Source organism: Equus quagga, chromosome 10 (genome assembly GCF_021613505.1).
Source record: "Equus quagga isolate Etosha38 chromosome 10, UCLA_HA_Equagga_1.0, whole genome shotgun sequence".
NCBI lineage: Eukaryota > Metazoa > Chordata > Mammalia > Perissodactyla > Equidae > Equus > Equus quagga.
In genome coordinates this window covers 98,870,883-98,889,776 of record NC_060276.1, presented here as the reverse complement: position 1 = coordinate 98,889,776, position 18,894 = coordinate 98,870,883, and the positions used below count along the sequence as shown (strand labels likewise).

At 45.6% G+C, this 18,894-nt stretch overlaps 1 protein-coding gene across 1 annotated transcript; it reads left to right on the top strand.

Annotated features, from left to right (window-relative positions):
* Nucleotides 1-10,603: 10,603 nt before the first annotated feature.
* LOC124245513 (melanoma-associated antigen B1-like) lies at nucleotides 10,604-11,716 on the top strand. The gene has a single exon (XM_046672891.1). The coding sequence runs from the start codon at nucleotides 10,604-10,606 to the stop codon at nucleotides 11,714-11,716; it is 1,113 nt and encodes a 370-aa protein (XP_046528847.1).
* The last annotated feature ends 7,178 nt before the right edge of the window (nucleotides 11,717-18,894 follow it).

Sequence of the window (18,894 nt, the reverse complement as noted above, 5' to 3'; positions counted from 1 at the left end):
GGATCCTGGGCGTGGACATGGCACCGCTCATCAGGCCAGGTTGAGACAGCATCCCACATGCCACAACTAGAAGGACCCACAACTAAAATATACAACTATGTGCTGGGGAGGATTGGGGGAGAAAAAGGAAAAAGAAGATTGGCAACAGTTGTTAGCTCAGGTGCCAATCTTTAAAAAAAAAAAGAAAGCAAAGGCCTTCATTGCACAAAAAGCAACAAATATTGAGACGACAAAGGCCCCTAATGAAAGTGATTGGGACTCCTATGACAAACTCCCCTGAGAGCTGAAACAGCCAGACAAAGAGTGTGTCCTGGAAGCCCAGTCTACTTGACTGACTGCCAAAATGCATGCCGGCACATGCATCCTCCAGATGGCAAAGACCAGAAAGGTCACAAAGCCAAGCTCTCAAGACACAGAAAAGACAAAAGAAAACAATCTCATCTGACATGCACATTAACAGCTTTAGCTATGACTTGGGTCTCTTGGAGCCAGAATAATACCTAGGAGGGAGGTGACATGAGGTTGGGGATTGTGTGTGCTTTACAGAGTACCTTGTCATTGCACATTTTCTTGAAGTTAGCACAAGGCCTGTGTCATCTACCCCATTCTGTGACCCCACTCATCCTTTCAGGGGAGACTTCTTGAGGTGGCAAGCAGCCTAATGGCTCTTAACTACTCCAACCGTGCCCAGCAAATTGGAAGCCTTTTTGGCTTCCAAGATGCCCTTAGCAACAGCCTCCATCTCATGCACATATCCCTAGACAACAGGCTTATAGAGATGTCTGTGTCTTATGACAAATGACAAAAAGATAGAAACAAGGGAAAATACTATCTCTGGGAGGAAGTCCACAGTCAATGAGTACTCAACCAAATCGTAGAGTCACTAAGTCCAAGAAGTTAGCTTCACCGATATTTTCTCCTGCTAATCCAGATTTAGAAAAGCAAAAAACCTTACTGCTCTCACTTCCATTGGACCCTGCAGGCATAGATCTGGGAGACTGACATGGTAAGAACTCTTACCTCCTGCTGGTTCTTGGCAAGGCTCCAGGATCTCTCAGCTGTTGTAGTCCAGGAGCAAGTAGTGTCCAGCCAGTGAAGCTTTATCCCGTCCAAGCTGCCAAACTCTGGGGAGGAAGACATATCCTCTACCCTCTGGTTCCATCTGGCTGGGCTATGAATTAAAAAAAATATGAGAGAGACTAACAGGAGAAAAATCAAAGAAAGCTTTATGTCATGTATAAATGGGAGAGACCCAGGAAAACTGAGGAACTCACCAAAATGGCAGAGGCTCTCATCTTGTTTGGTTTTTTTTTAGGATGTTATTTTTTTCTTTTTCTCCTCAAAGCTCCCTGGTACCCAGTTGTATATCTTTTAGTTGTGGGTCCTTCCAGTTGTGGCATGTGGGACACCATCTCAGCGTGCCCTGATGAATGGTGCCATGTCCGCACCCAGGATTGGAATCCGTGAAACCCTGCACCACCACAGGGGAGTGCAAGAACTTGGCCATGGGGCTGGTTGCAGAGGCTCTCATCTTAAATGCCATCTTCAGGTAAGGACGAAAGAGGATATTGGAAGTGGGGGTGGGAGGGTGGGGCGGCATCAGTTACGGGAGATCACCAGAAAAGTACAGTAAACAAGAGTAAGGTTACGATGCAGACTTAAGTCCTTGCCTTCCACGCTGATAAGAGTTTCTAGAGATAAGGTCATCCCCCCTTATTCCTGGTACAGAGAGGGAGACACCTTTACAAATGGAGATTTCCTTTACACATGTAAATGTCTCTTAACAAAGTGTAACTTTTACTTTGCAGAGTTTCTCTCATATCTGCAGTTTTTAAAAGTAACCAGTCCAAAAAAATCCTTATACCAAACACATTTTGGGGTGGTCAATTTTGATCCCCGACATGGCCTTTCCCAGGAAACCTTTAGTCAAGAAACAGGAGCCATGATGAAGATTCCCTTATAGCAGGACTGGGGAGAGCAACATGCCAGGCAAAGTTGTCAGCCTGACCATCCACTCACTTATTCTTCAAGCTTCTTGGGACTTGTGAGTCCTACCATAGGAGGATCACCTTACGTCAGTAGAGTGAGGAGTCCCAGTCTCTGACATATGTGAAGGTGAGGACTCTGAATGAGGAAGTAAGGAAGCACCCACTCAGAACAGTGTGGTCCATAGACTCCTCACCCTGCTGTCAGCCCTCAGAGTCCCCAAACAGCCTTGGAAGGATGTGACTGAACCTGATTTCTCCTCACAGAGGTTAAAAAGGTGAAGACTTTGGCCTGAGGTTGACCGAATCAGGTCAGTATAGGTAAGATTTTCAAGATGAAATTTCCTCAGAGGAAGGCTCACAAAAGAGGGGAGCCTCAGGCTCTGCCAGGAGTTAAATCAAGGAAACTGAGTGAGGACTGAGGGGACCACTCACTTCTGAATCGAGGGGAAAACAGAGCCTGGCCCTACCCCTGCACTCAAGACTTAAATCCCCGGGGCAGGGTGTGAGGCTGAGGCCTCCGTCACTCTTTTTTAAAATTGACTTTATTTTTTAGAGCAGTTTTAGGTTCACAGAAAAAGTGAGCAGAAAGCTCAGAGAGCTCCCATATAGCCTCTTCCCCAACACATGCACAGCCTCTTCTACTAACAGCATTCCACACCAGAGTGGTACATTTGCTACAATCTAACGAACCCACATGCACACATCATTAGCAAGCAACATCCATAGTTACATCAAGCTTCATTCTTGGTGTTGTACGTTTTGTGGGCTTTGGCAAATGTACAATGACTTGTATCTATCATTACGGTATCATATGAAGTAATTTCACTGCCCTGAAAGTCCTCCATGCTCGGCCTATTCATCCGTCCCTCTCCCCTAGCTCCTGGCAACCACTGATCTTTTAACTTTTTTATAGTTTTGCCTTTCCCGGAATGTCATATAATTGTAATCATGCAGCATGTAGCCTTTTCAGATTGGCTTGTTTCACTTGGTAATATACATCTAGGGTTCCTCTGTGTCTTTGCATGGCTTGATAGCTCATTTCTTTTTAGCACTGAACAATATTCCACTGTCAAGATGTACCATGGTTTATTCATCCATTCACCTAAGAACCTAAGTCAGAGCCACAGCCAGGGTTGCCACTGCTGCCACGGCAAGTGCATGTTCCAGGGTTGTGGGCAGCAGCTCTTTCCTCCCCTAGTGACGTCTGAGACACAGTCTTCACTTTGTGGTTAAAGAAAGCAGTCAATCTTCTAACTAGTGGAGGGCCAAGGTGAGGCTCATGGGAACACAGCATATAACTTATTTGTGTTCCTGTACAATATGCGTAAATTGGAGATTTATTTTTTATTTTTCCTATTGTTAAATGTTGTTCCTTTCAATTAAAGGCTTATTTAGCTTCAGAATCCAAGTTTATGAATGACATGGATCATACTGATAGACGTACATACAACTTGATAAATTCCAATCATTTACTGCAGTTTATCAGGTTGGAAAATGAGAATTTTGGCATTATGTAAAACAAATTGAAAATCCTTCAACCATTTTTTTTGTCATTCAGAACTAGATAAGACGATATTAGAATACGGAGTTTTGTGAAAAAGGAAACTACCCCACAGTAAAGTCTGCATGATCATGAGATACAGAAAAAAATGTAAAAAGTAGTCAATTCCTGGTTTGTTTTACTCCTTTTAGCCTTTCTTTGTAAAATGGAAGTTTATGTACCCGGATTGGCTTCGTTTATTCAAGAATGAAGGAGAAATGAAATCATAATAAATTTGACTCTTGCACACTTGCTCTTTAATAGTCTAAACGTTCATTCAGCATCTGCTCTTTGGAAGGCTCCTAGCTAGTACTGGGGATGCTAAGAACATAGGTCCAACCCCTGCCTATAGAACCGTAGAGTCAGAGTAGCTCTCATATAAAGGAGGGGGTGAGATATTCCCTAAGATCCAAAGGACCAGTAAAAATAAGGGTAAGAAGGGGGATGGGGCCTTCCAGATGAAGAGTCTAGTGTAAATGCCCTGAGGCAAGGCAGTTGGAGACTCGGAAACTGAAAGTCCTGTAGTGGGAGGTAACTTTAAGTTAGGCTGTATAGTGGGCTAAATGAGGCTGTGAAAACACTGAAGAGGAGCCAGCCTCTCAGAGGGTGGGTCTCAGAATTGAAAGACTTCACCTGCAATGGAAAACTGTTCTTAACAGTTACTTTGGGATTGTGAGTAAACCCGAGAGAATCTCTGCCTGCAGCAGGAATGAAACATGTCTTGTGCTCCTGTCCCAGTGCAGGTGAACAAGAGCACAAATGAGGTGATTTACGCACATTATCTCCAGGGACTTTCTGAGAAATAAGGGTGATGCTCTTGAGGTTGGAAACTCAGAAGCCACTGGGCTGGCACTCTTGGCTGTGGGTTGGGGAGCCAGAACCCATTCCATTAAAAGGGCATTCGAATTCAGTTTTTTGGCTTGTAATCTTGCAAACTCTAAGAGAGGTGCAGATTTTAGGTGATGACGAAATTAATGAAGATGGAGGTGGTTTGAATGAAAGGACAGCTAGGAAGGAAGAAAGAGTTAGTCTTTGAACCAAATTCTAGAAGATTTGAGTTCCATTCGCCTGGAAAAGACACCCCATATTCAAAATAAGATTTAATGGGAGAAAATTAGAGTTTCTTTGTAAGCAGCATTTTGGACTGATTTGGTGTTCCATGTCCTAGAGTGTCACATGCGGTCTTATATCTTCTGGAGTAAAGAAAAATTCCATCAAGGTGGGTATTATCTTGTGGGGTCGCAATCATAGTAATAACAGACATTGTCTAAAGTTTTAATGCATTCTAGGCACGGCGCCAGGTGCTTTTCATACATTAACCACATTCCACCACCCCTACAAGACAGGGCTCATCAAAGCCACTTCACAGATGCAGAGCCTGAGGCTCATAGAGTTTAATAATGTACCTGAGTTCACACAGCTAATAAGTGACAGGGCTGGGACCAGAGCCCTGGTCTGAGGGATCTACAGCTCACACTCTTCCACTCCTCCCAGCATGACGTGAACCAGGAGTCAGTTAATTCACTTTCTTCTACTACTCCAAAATGTACCATGAGTGATAAAAAGGACTCTATGACCAAAACACTAGATTGGAATACACAACCAGAGCAATATACCAGAAATAAATACAAGATGTGAATAAAGGAGAGAAAGAGAGAATGCTTAGTGACAACATGATCATCTACGTATGCAAAATGAGATACCCTCAGAAGATCAGGGGCTCACAGAACCATCCGGCTCTATCCTTCTATGTAGAAAGTAAGTCTTTTAGAACTACCCTAAGTCTGCCTGGTGGAGAGAAGGACTACATCATCTTTTTTTCCCCTGACGGCACAACACCTGTCCTGGGTTCCCTGGTCTTTGCTGCAGTTTCCTAATCTTACATCATTCTTGGGACAGGGACCCATTTTCTGCAAGATTTGCAAGAGGGAAACTGGTCAAGTGTTTGCAGGGATGTGTCATTTCCTAGCAAGCCTTTATTGAAGAGACAAGAGCTGAGATGAGGACCCCCATGAATAAGGATTGAGGAGACAATCATCTGAAAATATAGGGGTCATCCAAAGACCCAAGGAGGGTGACCTCAGTTCAGGAGAAGGAGTCATCACAGGCTCTGTTAGACATGGTGAGGACCATGACTAAGGAATGATGGAAGGATCCAACCAAAATAGTGAGGTCCTATAGAGCTGCATCCCTGCTGTCTGTACTTGGAGGCCCGGAAAGACCATGATCATATGAGGATCACCCTGATTTCCAACTTAGAATTCTCGGGAAAGAAGGACCATGAGGTAAGACAAGCAGCTTCAGGAAAGCAGAGAGAGGAGTTACAGGATTGGTCATCTGTCAAAGTAAGGACCCAAATATGAGCTAAAGGTAGCACTCATAGCATAAAAGGAGGCCCCACAAAACCTCCTTTGCTGTCATCCCTAGAAAGCCCCGGGGAGAGACGTCAGGCTGATTTCAGCCTGCAAAGTCTTAGGGAGCTGAGGACCTCTGGCTAATGGGAACAGCCTCAGTTTTGCAGAGGGAGGTACCTGGAGCCTGGCAAGAATCCATGTGAAGACCCTGATTGTTATGAGGGGACCCCCAAAAGCAGAGGGGGCCAAATTGAGTCCCATGCTGTTCTTAGTCCTGAGACTCCCAGAAGAGCTACCACTGAGGAGTCCCCTCATTCCACCTGTGTGAAAGTCCCCTCATTCCACCTCAGGGAAAGAAAGGCGTTGTCTAATAGGATAGGGCCCCGATACTGCAGAGGGAGACGTCTTGGCCATAACCGGAGTCAAGGTGAGGACCTCAGTGCTAATGAGAGGACCTCTCCCGAATAGAGGGAGGCTCTCAGAGTCCCTCTCCTCTGGTCAGGCCCGTGAGGCCCCTGGCAGACGGCAAAGGGAGTGCGCCCTGACTTCCCTCTAGGGACTAAAGAAGGTGAGGGCTTTGTTTGGCAGCTGGCGGACTCGGTAGTGGGAGGAGTCCTGGGTTGTGATTGATCCCAAGGTGAGGACCCCGAGTGAGGACCTAGGGACCACCGACTCCTAACCGGCAAGGTCCCACAGAGCTCCGCCCCTGCTGTCGGCCCTCGGAGAGCCCCCCTGGGCAGCCGTGGCAGGAAGTGACGCACCCGACGTCGACTTCCATTTTGATTTCGACTTCCATTTTGATTTCTTTTGGAGGCGGTCGCGCAGCGGCGAGGATCTGCACTCGTGGGCGCGTGGTTTGTTGGTCCGAACGTGGATCCCCGGACTGAGGTAAGGACCTGAATGTGGACTGAAGGGACCACTCCCCTTCCCATAACAAAGGTGGCCCCACAAGGTACCGTCCCTGTGATCGGCAGTGTGAGCCCCTGGCCAGAGCTATAAGAGCGAGGAGTCCCATCCATGTGGCCGCCTGGAGGGCCCCAGGAAGGGGTGGGCTTTTGTCTAAAGAGGAGAGCCTCTTTAGACAAAGGGAGTAGTCTCGGTCCTAACAGGTGAAAAGGTGGGATCCTCAGAGCTAATGAGGGTACATCCTTCCAACAGAGGTGACTTTTCAGAGCCCCCCTCCCGCTATCAGTCCTGGAATGCCCTGCGGTAATTCATTTTTTCCTGGAGTGGGGGGGTCTCAGGTAGAGAAAGGCCTTTATCTAAAGGGGGAATCCCCATTAGGCAGAGGGAGGAGTTTGGGCCCTAAATGGAGTAGAGGTAGGACCATCAGTGCTAATAAACAGATCTCTCGCCTCAAAATAGAGAGCTGCATGGGGCAGGCCCGTGGCGAGTGGTTAAGCTGGGGCGCTCCCCTTCGTGTCCCGGGGTTTGTGGTTTGGATCCCAGCGTGGACCCACACGTCTCGTCAAGCTATGCTGTGGCGGCAACCGACATACAAAACGGAGAAAGATTGGCGCAGATGTTAGCTCAGCGACAATCTTCCTCAAGCAAAAAGAGGAAGATTGGTAACAGATATTAGCTCAGGGCCAATCTTCCTCACAAAAAAAAGGGAGGGGGGAGCTGCACAGAATAGTACCTCTGTTCGCAGATCTGGGGGTCCCCAGACAAGGTAGCAAGATGTGGAGCACCCTGACTTCTTTTCTGGTTATTCGGGAAGGTGAGGGCTTTGATTTGAAGTCTATAGACTCAAGTCAGTAGAGGGAGGAATCCCAAATCCTACCCAGAGTCAAGGTCAAACTCCTGAATGCGGATTGAGGGAGCCACTGACTTCAGAACAGTGGGGTCAGAGAGTCCCACCCCTGCAGTCATCAGGCATAGGCCCCAATCAGCCTTGGCAGGATGTGGCTCACTCTGTCAACTCAGGGCCCAGGAATGTAAAGACCTTTGTCTGAGGGTCGTGGCCTTGGGTCTGCAGAGGGTAGAGTCCTAGGAAGGGTGCAGAGTCAAGGTGAAGATCTTGAGTGAGGAAATGGGGACCACTCAATACATAAAGGAGAGAGCCGCACCTGATGCCGCCCCTGCTGATAGCCTGGGGGTCCCAGGGCAGAGCTGGCAGGCTCAGGTGCCCCCTGACTTCTGCCTGCAGGGTCTTAGGAAGATGAGAGCCTTGGTTTAAGGGCTGGCTGCCCAATTCAGCAGAGAAAGAGGAGTCTCAGGCTATGACAGATGTCAAGGTACAAATCCTATATGAGAAATGAGACAACCAACTACCCCAGAACAGAGGAGGACACGTAAAGTTCTGCCCCTGCAGTCATCCCTGGCAAGCCTGGTTTAGAGCTCTCAGGCTGAAGTGCCCTCTCATTTCCTCCAAGGGTGGTCTGAGGGACACAATAGTTTGGGTCTAATGAGCGAGGCCCCATCCAACATAGGGAGGAGACCCGGTTCTTAACAAGAGTCAAGGTGGTGACACTGAGTGAGGATGAGGGGACTTCTCCCAGAAAAATGTGAGCCGAATAGAGCCCTGTCCCTACTATCAGACTTGGGAGACCCAGGCATGGAGCCATGATGAGTCTTAACTCAGTCTTACTCACTTCTTCCCAGAGCATCTCAGGGAGGTGAGGAACCTTGTTGATGGGGGTAGCCTCAGGTCAGCAGATAGAGGATTTCCATGTAGTGCCTGGAGCCAAGGAGAGGACCCTTAGAATTGAGGGGACCATCTACCCCACAACAATGAGAGCAACACAGAATCCTTTCTTGAATGTAAGCCTTGGAAGTCCACACACAGTTGTGGCTAGATGAGGAAAATGTTACTTCTTCCTAGTGGGTCTCAGGGAGTTGGGAACCTTAGTATGAGGGGATAAGCCTCAAGTCAAGACACAGGATTTCCAGGTCCTTCCAGGAGTCAGAGCAAGGACACGGAGGTGAGCACCCACCCAAAACAGTGGGGCCCTACAAAGTCCCACCCCTATCAGGCCTGGGAAACCCCAGGTCCAGGTAGCCAGATGTGTTACCCCTCACTTCCATCCCCGAGGAATTAGGGAGAAGTGGGCCTTGATCTAAAGCTGGAAGACTCAGGTGGGCTGAGGGAGGAGCCCAGATCCTGTCTGAGTGAGAACTAAAGAGGCCAGTGATGCCAGAACAGTGGGGTCTCATAGAGTCCAGCCCCTGCTACCAATCCAGGGAGGCCATGGACAGGGATGACCAGAAGTAGCATCACCCTTCGTTCATCTTGGGGTTTTCAGGAAGGTAAGAATCTTCATGTGATGCGAGGGAGCTCAGGTCAGCAGATGGAGGATTTCCATGTTTTGCCAGGACTCAGAGAGAGGACTCTAAGGACTGCAGGGAACTCCACCCCATACAAGCAGGGACCCCACAGGGTCCCTCTCCATTGTCAGTCCTGGGAGTCCCCAGGCACAGATGTCAGGCAGCAGCGCCCATCAGTTCCCCCTCAGAGGTTACAGGGAAGTGAGAGTCTTAGTCTGATGGGTCAGCAGAGGGAGGACTCTTAGGCCCTCCCCTGTGTAAAAACTGAGGACCACACATCATAGGGCCTCAACCTACCTGCTATAGCTTTCAGCCTCTGGAGACTACAGGCAATGTGGCCAGATAAGCCATCCTCACTCACTTCCACTATTGGGTCTCAGGGAGTTGTGGGCCTTACTGTGAGGAAAAGTCCTCAGGTTAAGAGAGAGGGGAGCCCCCAAATCCTCCTAGAAGTCAAAGTGGGGACTGTGAATGATGACTGAAGATACCACCCCCCACGTCTGCCAAATCAAAGAAGCAACAAAGAATTTTGCCCAGTCCCTGCACTCAGTCCTCAAAGGCCCAGAGCAGGGTTGTCAGGCTGATACTCCTTCTCATTTCTTTGTATCAGGTCCAAAGGAGGTCTTTCATATAAAGGTGCGTCACCAGTCAGCAGAAGGGAGGGTCCCAGACTCTATGTAGACAAGATGAGGACTCCGAATGAGGATTGAGGACCAACGAGACTAGGACAGAGAGGGCCCCACAGAACTGTCAGGACTGTCCACTCCAGCAGGGGTGGTACACTGAAGCACCTCCCCGGTTCCTTCTCGTGGGTTCCAGGGAGCTTTGAGGTGTCAACTTCAGAGCAGCATAGGAAAGAGATCCCAGGCCCTACCAAGTGTTGATGTGATAATCCTGTATGTGAACTGAGGGGACCCTCGAACCCAGATGGAGAGGGTTTTCACACTACCAGCCCCTGTTGTCAGGCCAGTCAGCCACAGGCAAGGCTGGCAGGCGGTTGCCTGAGGCTCGCTCACTCTAACTTCCTCCACTTGATTCTCAGGGGACAGACTGACCAAGATTAAGAGCCCGGTGGGATCCTAGAGCAGTGATCTCAAAGAAACCTGCAGAGGTGGCTTCTTTTTTTTTTTTTTCTTTTTCTCCCCAAAGCCCCCCAGTACATAGTTGTATATTCTTCGTTGTGGGTCCTTCTAGTTGTGGCATGTGGGACGCTGCCTCAGCGTGGTTTGATGAGCAGTGCCATGTCCGCGCCCAGGATTTGAACCAACGAAACCCTGGGCCGCCTGCAGCGGAGCGCGCGAACTTAACCACTCGGCCACGGGGCCAGCCCCCAGAGGTGGCTTCTTAAAAGCCAAAGTGGAATCTCCCTGATGAAGGTGCTCCCACCCTCTCATCTTCTCTCCTCCAGGTTCCTGCATCACCTACTATCCTGCCTCCTGTCTCTGACCACAATCATGCCTCGAGGTCAGAAGAGTAAGCGCCGTGCCCGTGAGAAACGCCGCCAGGCTCGGAGTAAGACCCAGGGTCCTGGGAGTGCTCAGGCCACTGCAGCAGAGGTTGAAGAGTCCCCCTCCTCTCCTGTTCCTGGGGGTACTCCCTCGAGCTCCGCTGCTGCTGGCACTTCTCAGGGAGTCCCAGCCCCTAGCTCTCCTGCTGCAGGTGTTTCATGCCCAAGATCTCGTGCAGGTGCCAGGAGTCGAGTTAAGAAAAGTAAAAATTTCTCCCAGGCCTCAACCTCCACTGAGAGCTCTCGCAAAGATCTTCTAACCAGGAAGGCAAGCATGTTGATGGAATTCCTGCTGGAGAAGTATAAGATGAAAGAGCCCATTAAGAAGGTAGACATGCTGAAGCTTGTCCACAAAAGGTACAAGGAGGACTTCCCTGAGATTCTCAGGAGAGCCTCTGAGCGCATAGAGCTGGTCTTTGGCCTTGACTTGAAGGAAGTCAAGCCCAATGGCCAATCCTATACCCTTGTCAGCAAGCTAGACATCTGTGATGATGGAAGTATGAGTGACGACTGGGAATATCCTAAGAGTGGGCTTCTGATGCCTCTCCTGGGTGTGATCTTCTTGAATGGCAACTGCGCCTCCGAAGAGGAGATCTGGGGATTCTTGAATATTTTGGGCATCTATGATGGGAGGGAGCATTTAATCTTTGGAGAGCCCAGGAAGCTCATCACCAAAGATTTGGTGCAGCAGAAGTACCTGGAGTATCGTCAGATACCCGACAGTGATCCTCCACGCTTTGAATTTCTGTGGGGTCCAAGAGCCCATGCTGAAACCAGCAAGATGAAAGTTCTCGAGTTTTTGGCCAAAATCAATGGAACCACCCCCAGTGCCTTCCCATTCCATTATGAAGAGGCTTTGAGAGAGGAGGAAGAGAGAGCTCCAGCCAGAGCTTCAGCCGGGGCTGCCACTCCTGCCACGGGCAGTGCACGTCCCAGGGCACGTCGCAGGGCACGTCCCAGGGCACGTCCCAGGGCCAGTCCCAGGGCACGTCCCAGGGCCAGTCCCAGGGCCAGTCCCAGGGCCATGGCCAGCAGTTCCTCCCACCCCAGTGAGGTCTGAGGCAGATTCTTCACTTGTGTTTGACAAGGGCTTACAATATTTTAAGTAGTGAGAAGTTAAGGTGGGGCTGGAAAAATCACAATATATATCTTCTTTGTGTTCCTGTTATACATTGGTATCTTTCAAATGTTCCGTTTAGTAGAATGCTTATTTAGATTCAGAATCCAACTTTATAAATGACATGAATCACGTTTATTGCTGTTTATCAAATTTAAGCATAAGAGTTTTGCTATTGTGTAATACAACTTGAAAATCCTTGCATCTTTTTTGGGTTCCAGAACAAGATAATATGGCTTTGAAATGAGAATTTTCTTGGAAATGTGAAAGAACCCGCAAAAACATAGCTGTGGTTTTAAAATAGACGAAAACAAAGTAAAATGTAGTCAAATCTTGGTTGACCTTATTCACTTTTGTCTTTCTCCGTGTAAAATTCAAAAATATAAGCCCGGGTGTTGTTATTCAAGAATGCAGATAAAATTAAATAGCAGTAAATTACATTTGTTGCTCATTGCTTCATTTTTCCCCATCATGAATTGAACATCTGCTCTTTGGAAGGTTCTCTGCTAGTAGTGATGATGCTAGGATAAAGAAGACCCTACACCTGCCTGGAGATTTTTAGAGTCTAAGAGCGGTTATTATATAAGGAAGATGGTGTGATGAGCTCTAACATGTAAGACAAGTGAAAAAGAAAAAGCAGTGAGGATGGTAGTGGGTGGTCCAGATGAGCGCAGGGAAATATACATTCTCTGAGCCAGGACACTTTGGGGTTGGGACTGTGCAAATCCCTCAGTGGGAGGTAATTCTAAGTTAGCTGCATGGTGGGCTGGATGAGGCTGTGATCATCATGGGCAGGGGCCAGACCCTCAGATGGTGGGCATCAGAGTTAGGAGACTAAGCCTGCAATGAGAAACACTTACTTTGAGATTGTGGGTAAACCAGAGAGAATCTCCCCCTGGGGGTTGAATGGAAGGTGTCCTGTGCTCTTGTCTCAGTGCAGATGAACACAGTGCACAAACTAGGTGTTTATGTATATTGTCTCCAGAAAGTTTCTGAGAAATAAAGGTGATACTCCCTTGAGGTGGGATGCCAAGAAGCCCCTCTGTGGGTACTCTTTGCCCTGGGCTGAGGGAGCCAGAGCCTGCTCTATTATTTAGGTTATGTTGAGTGTAATTTGGCAAAACTCCAAAGTGGGGCTAGATTTTGGTGGTGGTGAAAAAAATGAAAATAGAGGTGTTTTTGTTGGGAGGGTAATTAGGAGGGAGGGAAATTATTGGTCCTTGTCACAAATTCTACAAGCTTTGAGTTGAATTCTGGTGAAATCCCTACCTCCAAATTAAATAACATATTCTCTAATGGGGAAAATTTACTTAGTGTTATTTGCTAAGCAGTAGTTTGGCTAATATAGTTTTCTTTGTCCTAGATCACTGCATAGTCTCTGACGTCTCCTGGATAAAACAAAAAATCCCAGAGATAGGGGTAGTTTCTTCGGGTGTGAAAATAAGCATAGTAATAACTACCATTCATGAAAGACCCAGTATGTACCAGTCACTGTGCCAGGTGCTTTACATACATTACATACATTCCAACGGTCCTAGAAGACAGGGCTTGTCAAACCCACACAGCAGATAAAGAACTTGTGATATTCTTAAGTTCACATGGCTGGTAAAGTGACAGAACTGGGAGGAGAGCCCTGGTCTGAATTCCTCTAGAGCCCACACTGTTCCACTCCTCCCAGCCAGAGGCTGACTTTGTGTCTATTAATTCATTTCCCTTCTCACTATTCCACGATACTCTCAGGCGGTAAGAAGGACCCTGTGGCCAGAGTACAAAAAGCAGGCCTAAAGAAGGAAGGTGAAAAGGAGAATAAAATACAATTTGGGGAGTGTCTGTGGGTTTTATTTACCTAGGATCCTCCTGCCCCTCGCCCCAGGGTTCCTTGAGAGCTGACTCTGGCCTGGTCCCAGCCCATGTGTCCAGTCCCAGCACTTTCCTGCGTTACAGCTCCTCTCCCCTGGGTCTTCCCCAGTGTGCCCTCCTCTCCAAACTGGAACCTGACCTGCTGGCCAGCTCCTCTCTGCATCCTCCTCTGGAGGCTGCACTCTGCTCCTGGTGGAACAGAGAGCCCATATGCCCTGCTCTCCCCCGACTTAGAGCATTGCAACTCCCTGCAGGTCCCCTCCCTAACTGTGGACCCCTCTGATAGCAACAGCCCCTTCCGCATAATTGTTCGCTTCCAGCAGTGAAGTTCAGACACCTCCTCACCCACCTGGGCTCTTCCACCACACTCAAAGTTTGTTTTGCCTAATCAACTGGTAGGTTGGCTGATTTAGCATGGAATCTACAGGGCCTTGGTTTATAACCCTGAGGCTAGAGAGGGCATTTTTGAAACATCTCTGATGTTTGCAGTAGCATTTTAATGAAGTGTCATATTTGAGACTGGCCACCGAATCCATACACTGATGTGAGCTTAACTAAGTGGTAAAGACCAAAACCTCCCTCCTACGTGGCAGACGAGGAAGGACTGAGGCAATCACTGAACAAACAAGTGCTGTGGCTGAATTCCTAAAAACCCATCTTAGAGTCCTTTTTGGAGGTGGAAAATGGTTCCTTAGGGGACATGCTAGCTTTGAATAAAGAGGAAAAATATTCACCATCTTTCCACGGACTCTTTTCCATATTTGTCCCAGGGAGAATGCTGTTTTTTTCAGCGTGCTTAATGGCACCTGTTCAGGTGTTCAGACATGGTCAGTCAGGTGGTGGGTAGCTATGATTTTGACCATGTCCCAAAAGGTAGGAGAAAATTCTCAGCCGGCTGAGATGATACAGGTTACTGCAAATGGCAATGCAGACAGGTGCTATTGAGTAAGAAAAGGCGAGCCCTCACTGCTGAGATTTACAGTGTCCTTTTGAAAATTGATGTGATCCTATATTTGAAAACATCTAGTACATAGTTTGAACTGGAAAAAATTTGTTGAATTCCAACGTAAATTTGGCCTTCTCAGAAGTTTCTCCAAGAAACGAAGAGGGTTGTTGTAATCAATTGCAACAGTTGCTCTTCATTGAGCGCCTACTGTATAACAGTGTATGGGAGAGACTGCAAGCGCGCATCCACATGTTGTCTTACATTCCCAGTTCAGATGAAGTTAGGAAAGGTCGTGTAACTAACCTGTGTCACTGAGATAGTAGTAGAAGCATATTTGCACCTCCAGGCCAAGGCACATGAGAGTCAGTATGCCACCTCTATGCTTTCTCTTCCATTCAGCAGCCAACGCAGAAAGCCCATATTGAGATGTGGAACCACATGATGCAAACATCCTGGATCTCTGGGTACCTGAAAGCAGTGAGCCTGTGTCAACCCACATCACATTTTATGGTCACAAGAAATAAATTTTTATTGTCTTAAGCCATTTAGATTTCAGGTTTTCGTTGTTGCATCAGTTAGTAGTTACTTTATGTAATATACCACTACAATTTCTATTGTTAGGTTCATTCAAATATTTTAATGACAAAGCTAACACTAGTGTATATATTCTTGTTATAAAAAAGTCTACCACATAAATCGCAATCTCTCCCCTTATCACATTCCTCCAAAATTCATCCTCCCTTTTCAAAAGCAACCACAGTTACCAATCTGATGTGTCACTTTAAAGCTGATTTGAGGCTTTTCATACGTAGATGTGCTATAAAAATCTATTGAGTTTTTAACATACATGAGCAACAATGTGTGTATTGTTCTGACTGGCTCTTGCAACTTAATGAAGTGAACACAGAATCTTTCTGAGACAGCACATATGAGACCCACTTCACTTTTTAAAACTGCCATCACCATTAGAAAAAGTTCCAGTCGGCTCTTGGGTCCTAGCCAACCTGCAGCATGAAGCAGAGCCACCTCAGCCAACCTGTAGATCCATGAGGACAAACGGTCGCTGTGTTAAGATGCTAGTTTTGTGGCTGTTCGTTAGATAGCAGAAGTTTACTAATAAGTACATTAAAGGTTAGCAGTGATCACAAGCAATTCATATTTTAATTTTTTACGTTTTCTTTTCCGTGGGAAGCACATATTATTCTCAAAAATATTTTAAGAGGCTAAGAAAAACAAACTTTAAAGGACATGGGAAATTCTGTTACAGATGTTAGAGAAGCCTTTAAAATGGGAAAAAATAAGCAAATAATTTACAAAAGAAAAGTTAAATGCCATATGCTTATTTCACTTATAAAATATAGGAAAATTAAAGATTATTCATAGGCTATTCTCCCTCAAGATGGCAAATTAACAAAGAGAAAATTTATATCAGAGGATAAATTCCTGATAGTTCATGGCTTTCTACATAGTTCATGGAGGACATTTATCTCACACATAGAAAGGCAATATGCAGTATGTAACAGCATGAGCTCCAGAACCAGACACCTGGTGTCTGAATTCCAGTTCTGCTATTTACTAGCTGTGTGATCTTGGGTAAATTACTTAACCTCTCTGTGCCTCTTTTCTGATCTGTAAAATTGGGAAGATAATAGTACCTAACTATAAGATTAGTTTGAGAATTAAATGTAAGACATTCAGAACACTGTTCTTGAATTCATAAACATTATGCATGTGTTAACTATTATATTATCAAAGCATTTTGCTGAGTTTTCATTTCGCGTATTAAGAAAATAATTGACCTTTAATACAGCAAGAATATGGACCCTATAGATAACCTTAACACTTGAAAACCAAAATGTAGAAATAATAACCTTCTGAGAGGGAATCTGTCACATCTGTGGTTCCTAAAATACTATAGGAGGATTTCCATTAATATTAAGTCAATAAAAAACTATTAATGTTTAAATACTAGCCATGGTTATCAGAAAAGTTTATTAGCCTTAATATTTCATTCCCCATTTGTATAGGATAAATGAAGAGCTTCAATAGAGAGACATTTCATTTCTCGTCATTAGCACATAGCTAAGCAATGAAGAACTGAGGAACTCAGCTTTGATCACATCTTGGACTAAGTAAGATTCAAATGGATAGTCTGGTATCCAAAGATACCTCTTAATGTATTTTTTATAAAACTGAGGAGATTCTGATTATCTCTTTTGAGAGTAATATAGAAGAAGGATTGGAATACATTGGCAATGCTGCATAATCAAAGCATTGTTTTCATGCATATTTTATAGTTTTTAAGTGGTTTTTAATTTAATTTTTCCAAGCCAGAACTATTTATGTCATAATTATTAGCCCCATAATTTATTTTATTTTATTTATACAAACATTTGGAATTTATGACTAGATGTGTGCGTTTGGGCCCGTTGTACTTTATTTTATATCAATGTACTTTTGGAATTTAGCATTATGCTTTTTCAAATATAATGCATATGTATCTGGCACAGCTTCCTCCTTGACTCTGTCATTGTGCCTTACATAAAATGACATTTAGTTTTCTTCTCATTGGTTAGAATCAACAACATAGGGGCCGGCCCGGTGGCACAGCGGCTAAGTTCGCACGTTCTGCTTGGGCGGCCCGGGGTTCGCCGGTTTGGATCCCGGGTGTGGACATGGCACCGCTTGGCATGCCATGCTGTGGTAGGCATCCCACATATAAAGTAGAGGAAGATGGGCACGGATGTTAGCTCAGGGCCAGTCTTCCCCAGCAAAAAGAGGAGGATTGGCAGCAGTTAGCTCAGGGCTAATCTTCCTCAAAAAGAAAAAAAGAAGAATCAATGACATGAGTTATAATTAAGTCCTGGAATAGTATATATTTCTAGTCTAGCTACATTGTAGGTCAAATAGGCTATGAGATCTGGCCTGGGAAACTAATCATCCTTTATCGTTTCTTTACACTTGGGAAAGGGCATCCAGAATTCTAAATAATGACCTTTATAACTAAATATATAGAATAAAAGTTGTGTATAAATTGGAGTCTGCTTGTACTTAGGAGAAAAGACTAAGACCACTTTTTTCCTGTAAAATATAAATAGAAAACTAAGGCAAAGACAATTCAGTTAGCATTTATATTGTCACCTCAAAATGTCAAGACAAACTCCAAGGATAATACTGTAATGTGTATATATGTTGTGATGTTAATTTGTAGCTCAAGTTAACTCTACATTGTCTTGATCTCATGAGTACATTTGTTAACTAAAGTCAAACGACAATCCAGATTCTCTGTCAGACTGTTATTATTGAAACCCCCTAAAGTGTTTGGACTTATTGGCTCAGTAATGCCACATCTGGGAATCTATGGAAAGGTCTCTTTTCTGGAACCCTGCTGCATATGACACTGTTGTGACTATTCTCTCCTTTGCTAAATTCTACTGCCTTGACTCCTTTGTTAGTCAAGATAGGCTAGATTATGTCAGAGTGTCAAATTAATCCTGAAATCTCGGTGTTTTACCACAACAAAGGTTTATCTCTCGATGACACTACATGTTCAATGGGTATGGGAGAGCGGGGGCACTAGGAGTTTGTTCTGGGACTTCCCTACTCATGGAGGCATGAAAGAGTGGCCGGAGATTCTCTAAGGGGCTTTTCTCTGTTTCGGCCAAACCCATCACTTCCTCTCCTATTTCATTAGCTGAAACTAGTCATATATCCTTGGTTAGTCTCAAGAGGTCTGAAAAATGGAGCTTTCCATATGCCTTAGAACGAGGAAGATGAAATTGGATAATTGGATTTGGTGAGCATAGCACAGTCTCTGCTACAGTTTTCAAGACACTATCCTGTCCTGGTTCTACTTTTCAGACTATTTTTTTCTCTATCTTCTTAATATATTTCTCCTCCATATCACCCCTTAAACACTGATGTTCCTCAAGTTACCATAATCCAGTCCACTAGTTTTTTCTACCCACAACTATCCCCAGGTAACTTCATCTATTGCTGCAATTCTAACCACTAACTACATGCTTCTAACTTCCGGATCTATTATCCCAAGCCCTGACTTACCCACAAAACCTTAAACATAGATCCAACTATGATCGGTTCATGGATGGGTTCATGGATATCTCAAACTCATTGTGAAAAAACCTAAACTTATCATTTTTTCCCCAAAGCTCCTTTCTCCTCTTCCTGTATTCGTTGTCTCAGTTAGTGGCAGCATCATATTTTTAAGCCCAGATTCTTCCCTGTCATTCCCACCTCTTAATTTTATATGCCAACTTGGCTAGGCTATGGTGTCCAGGTGTCTGGTCTAGATGTT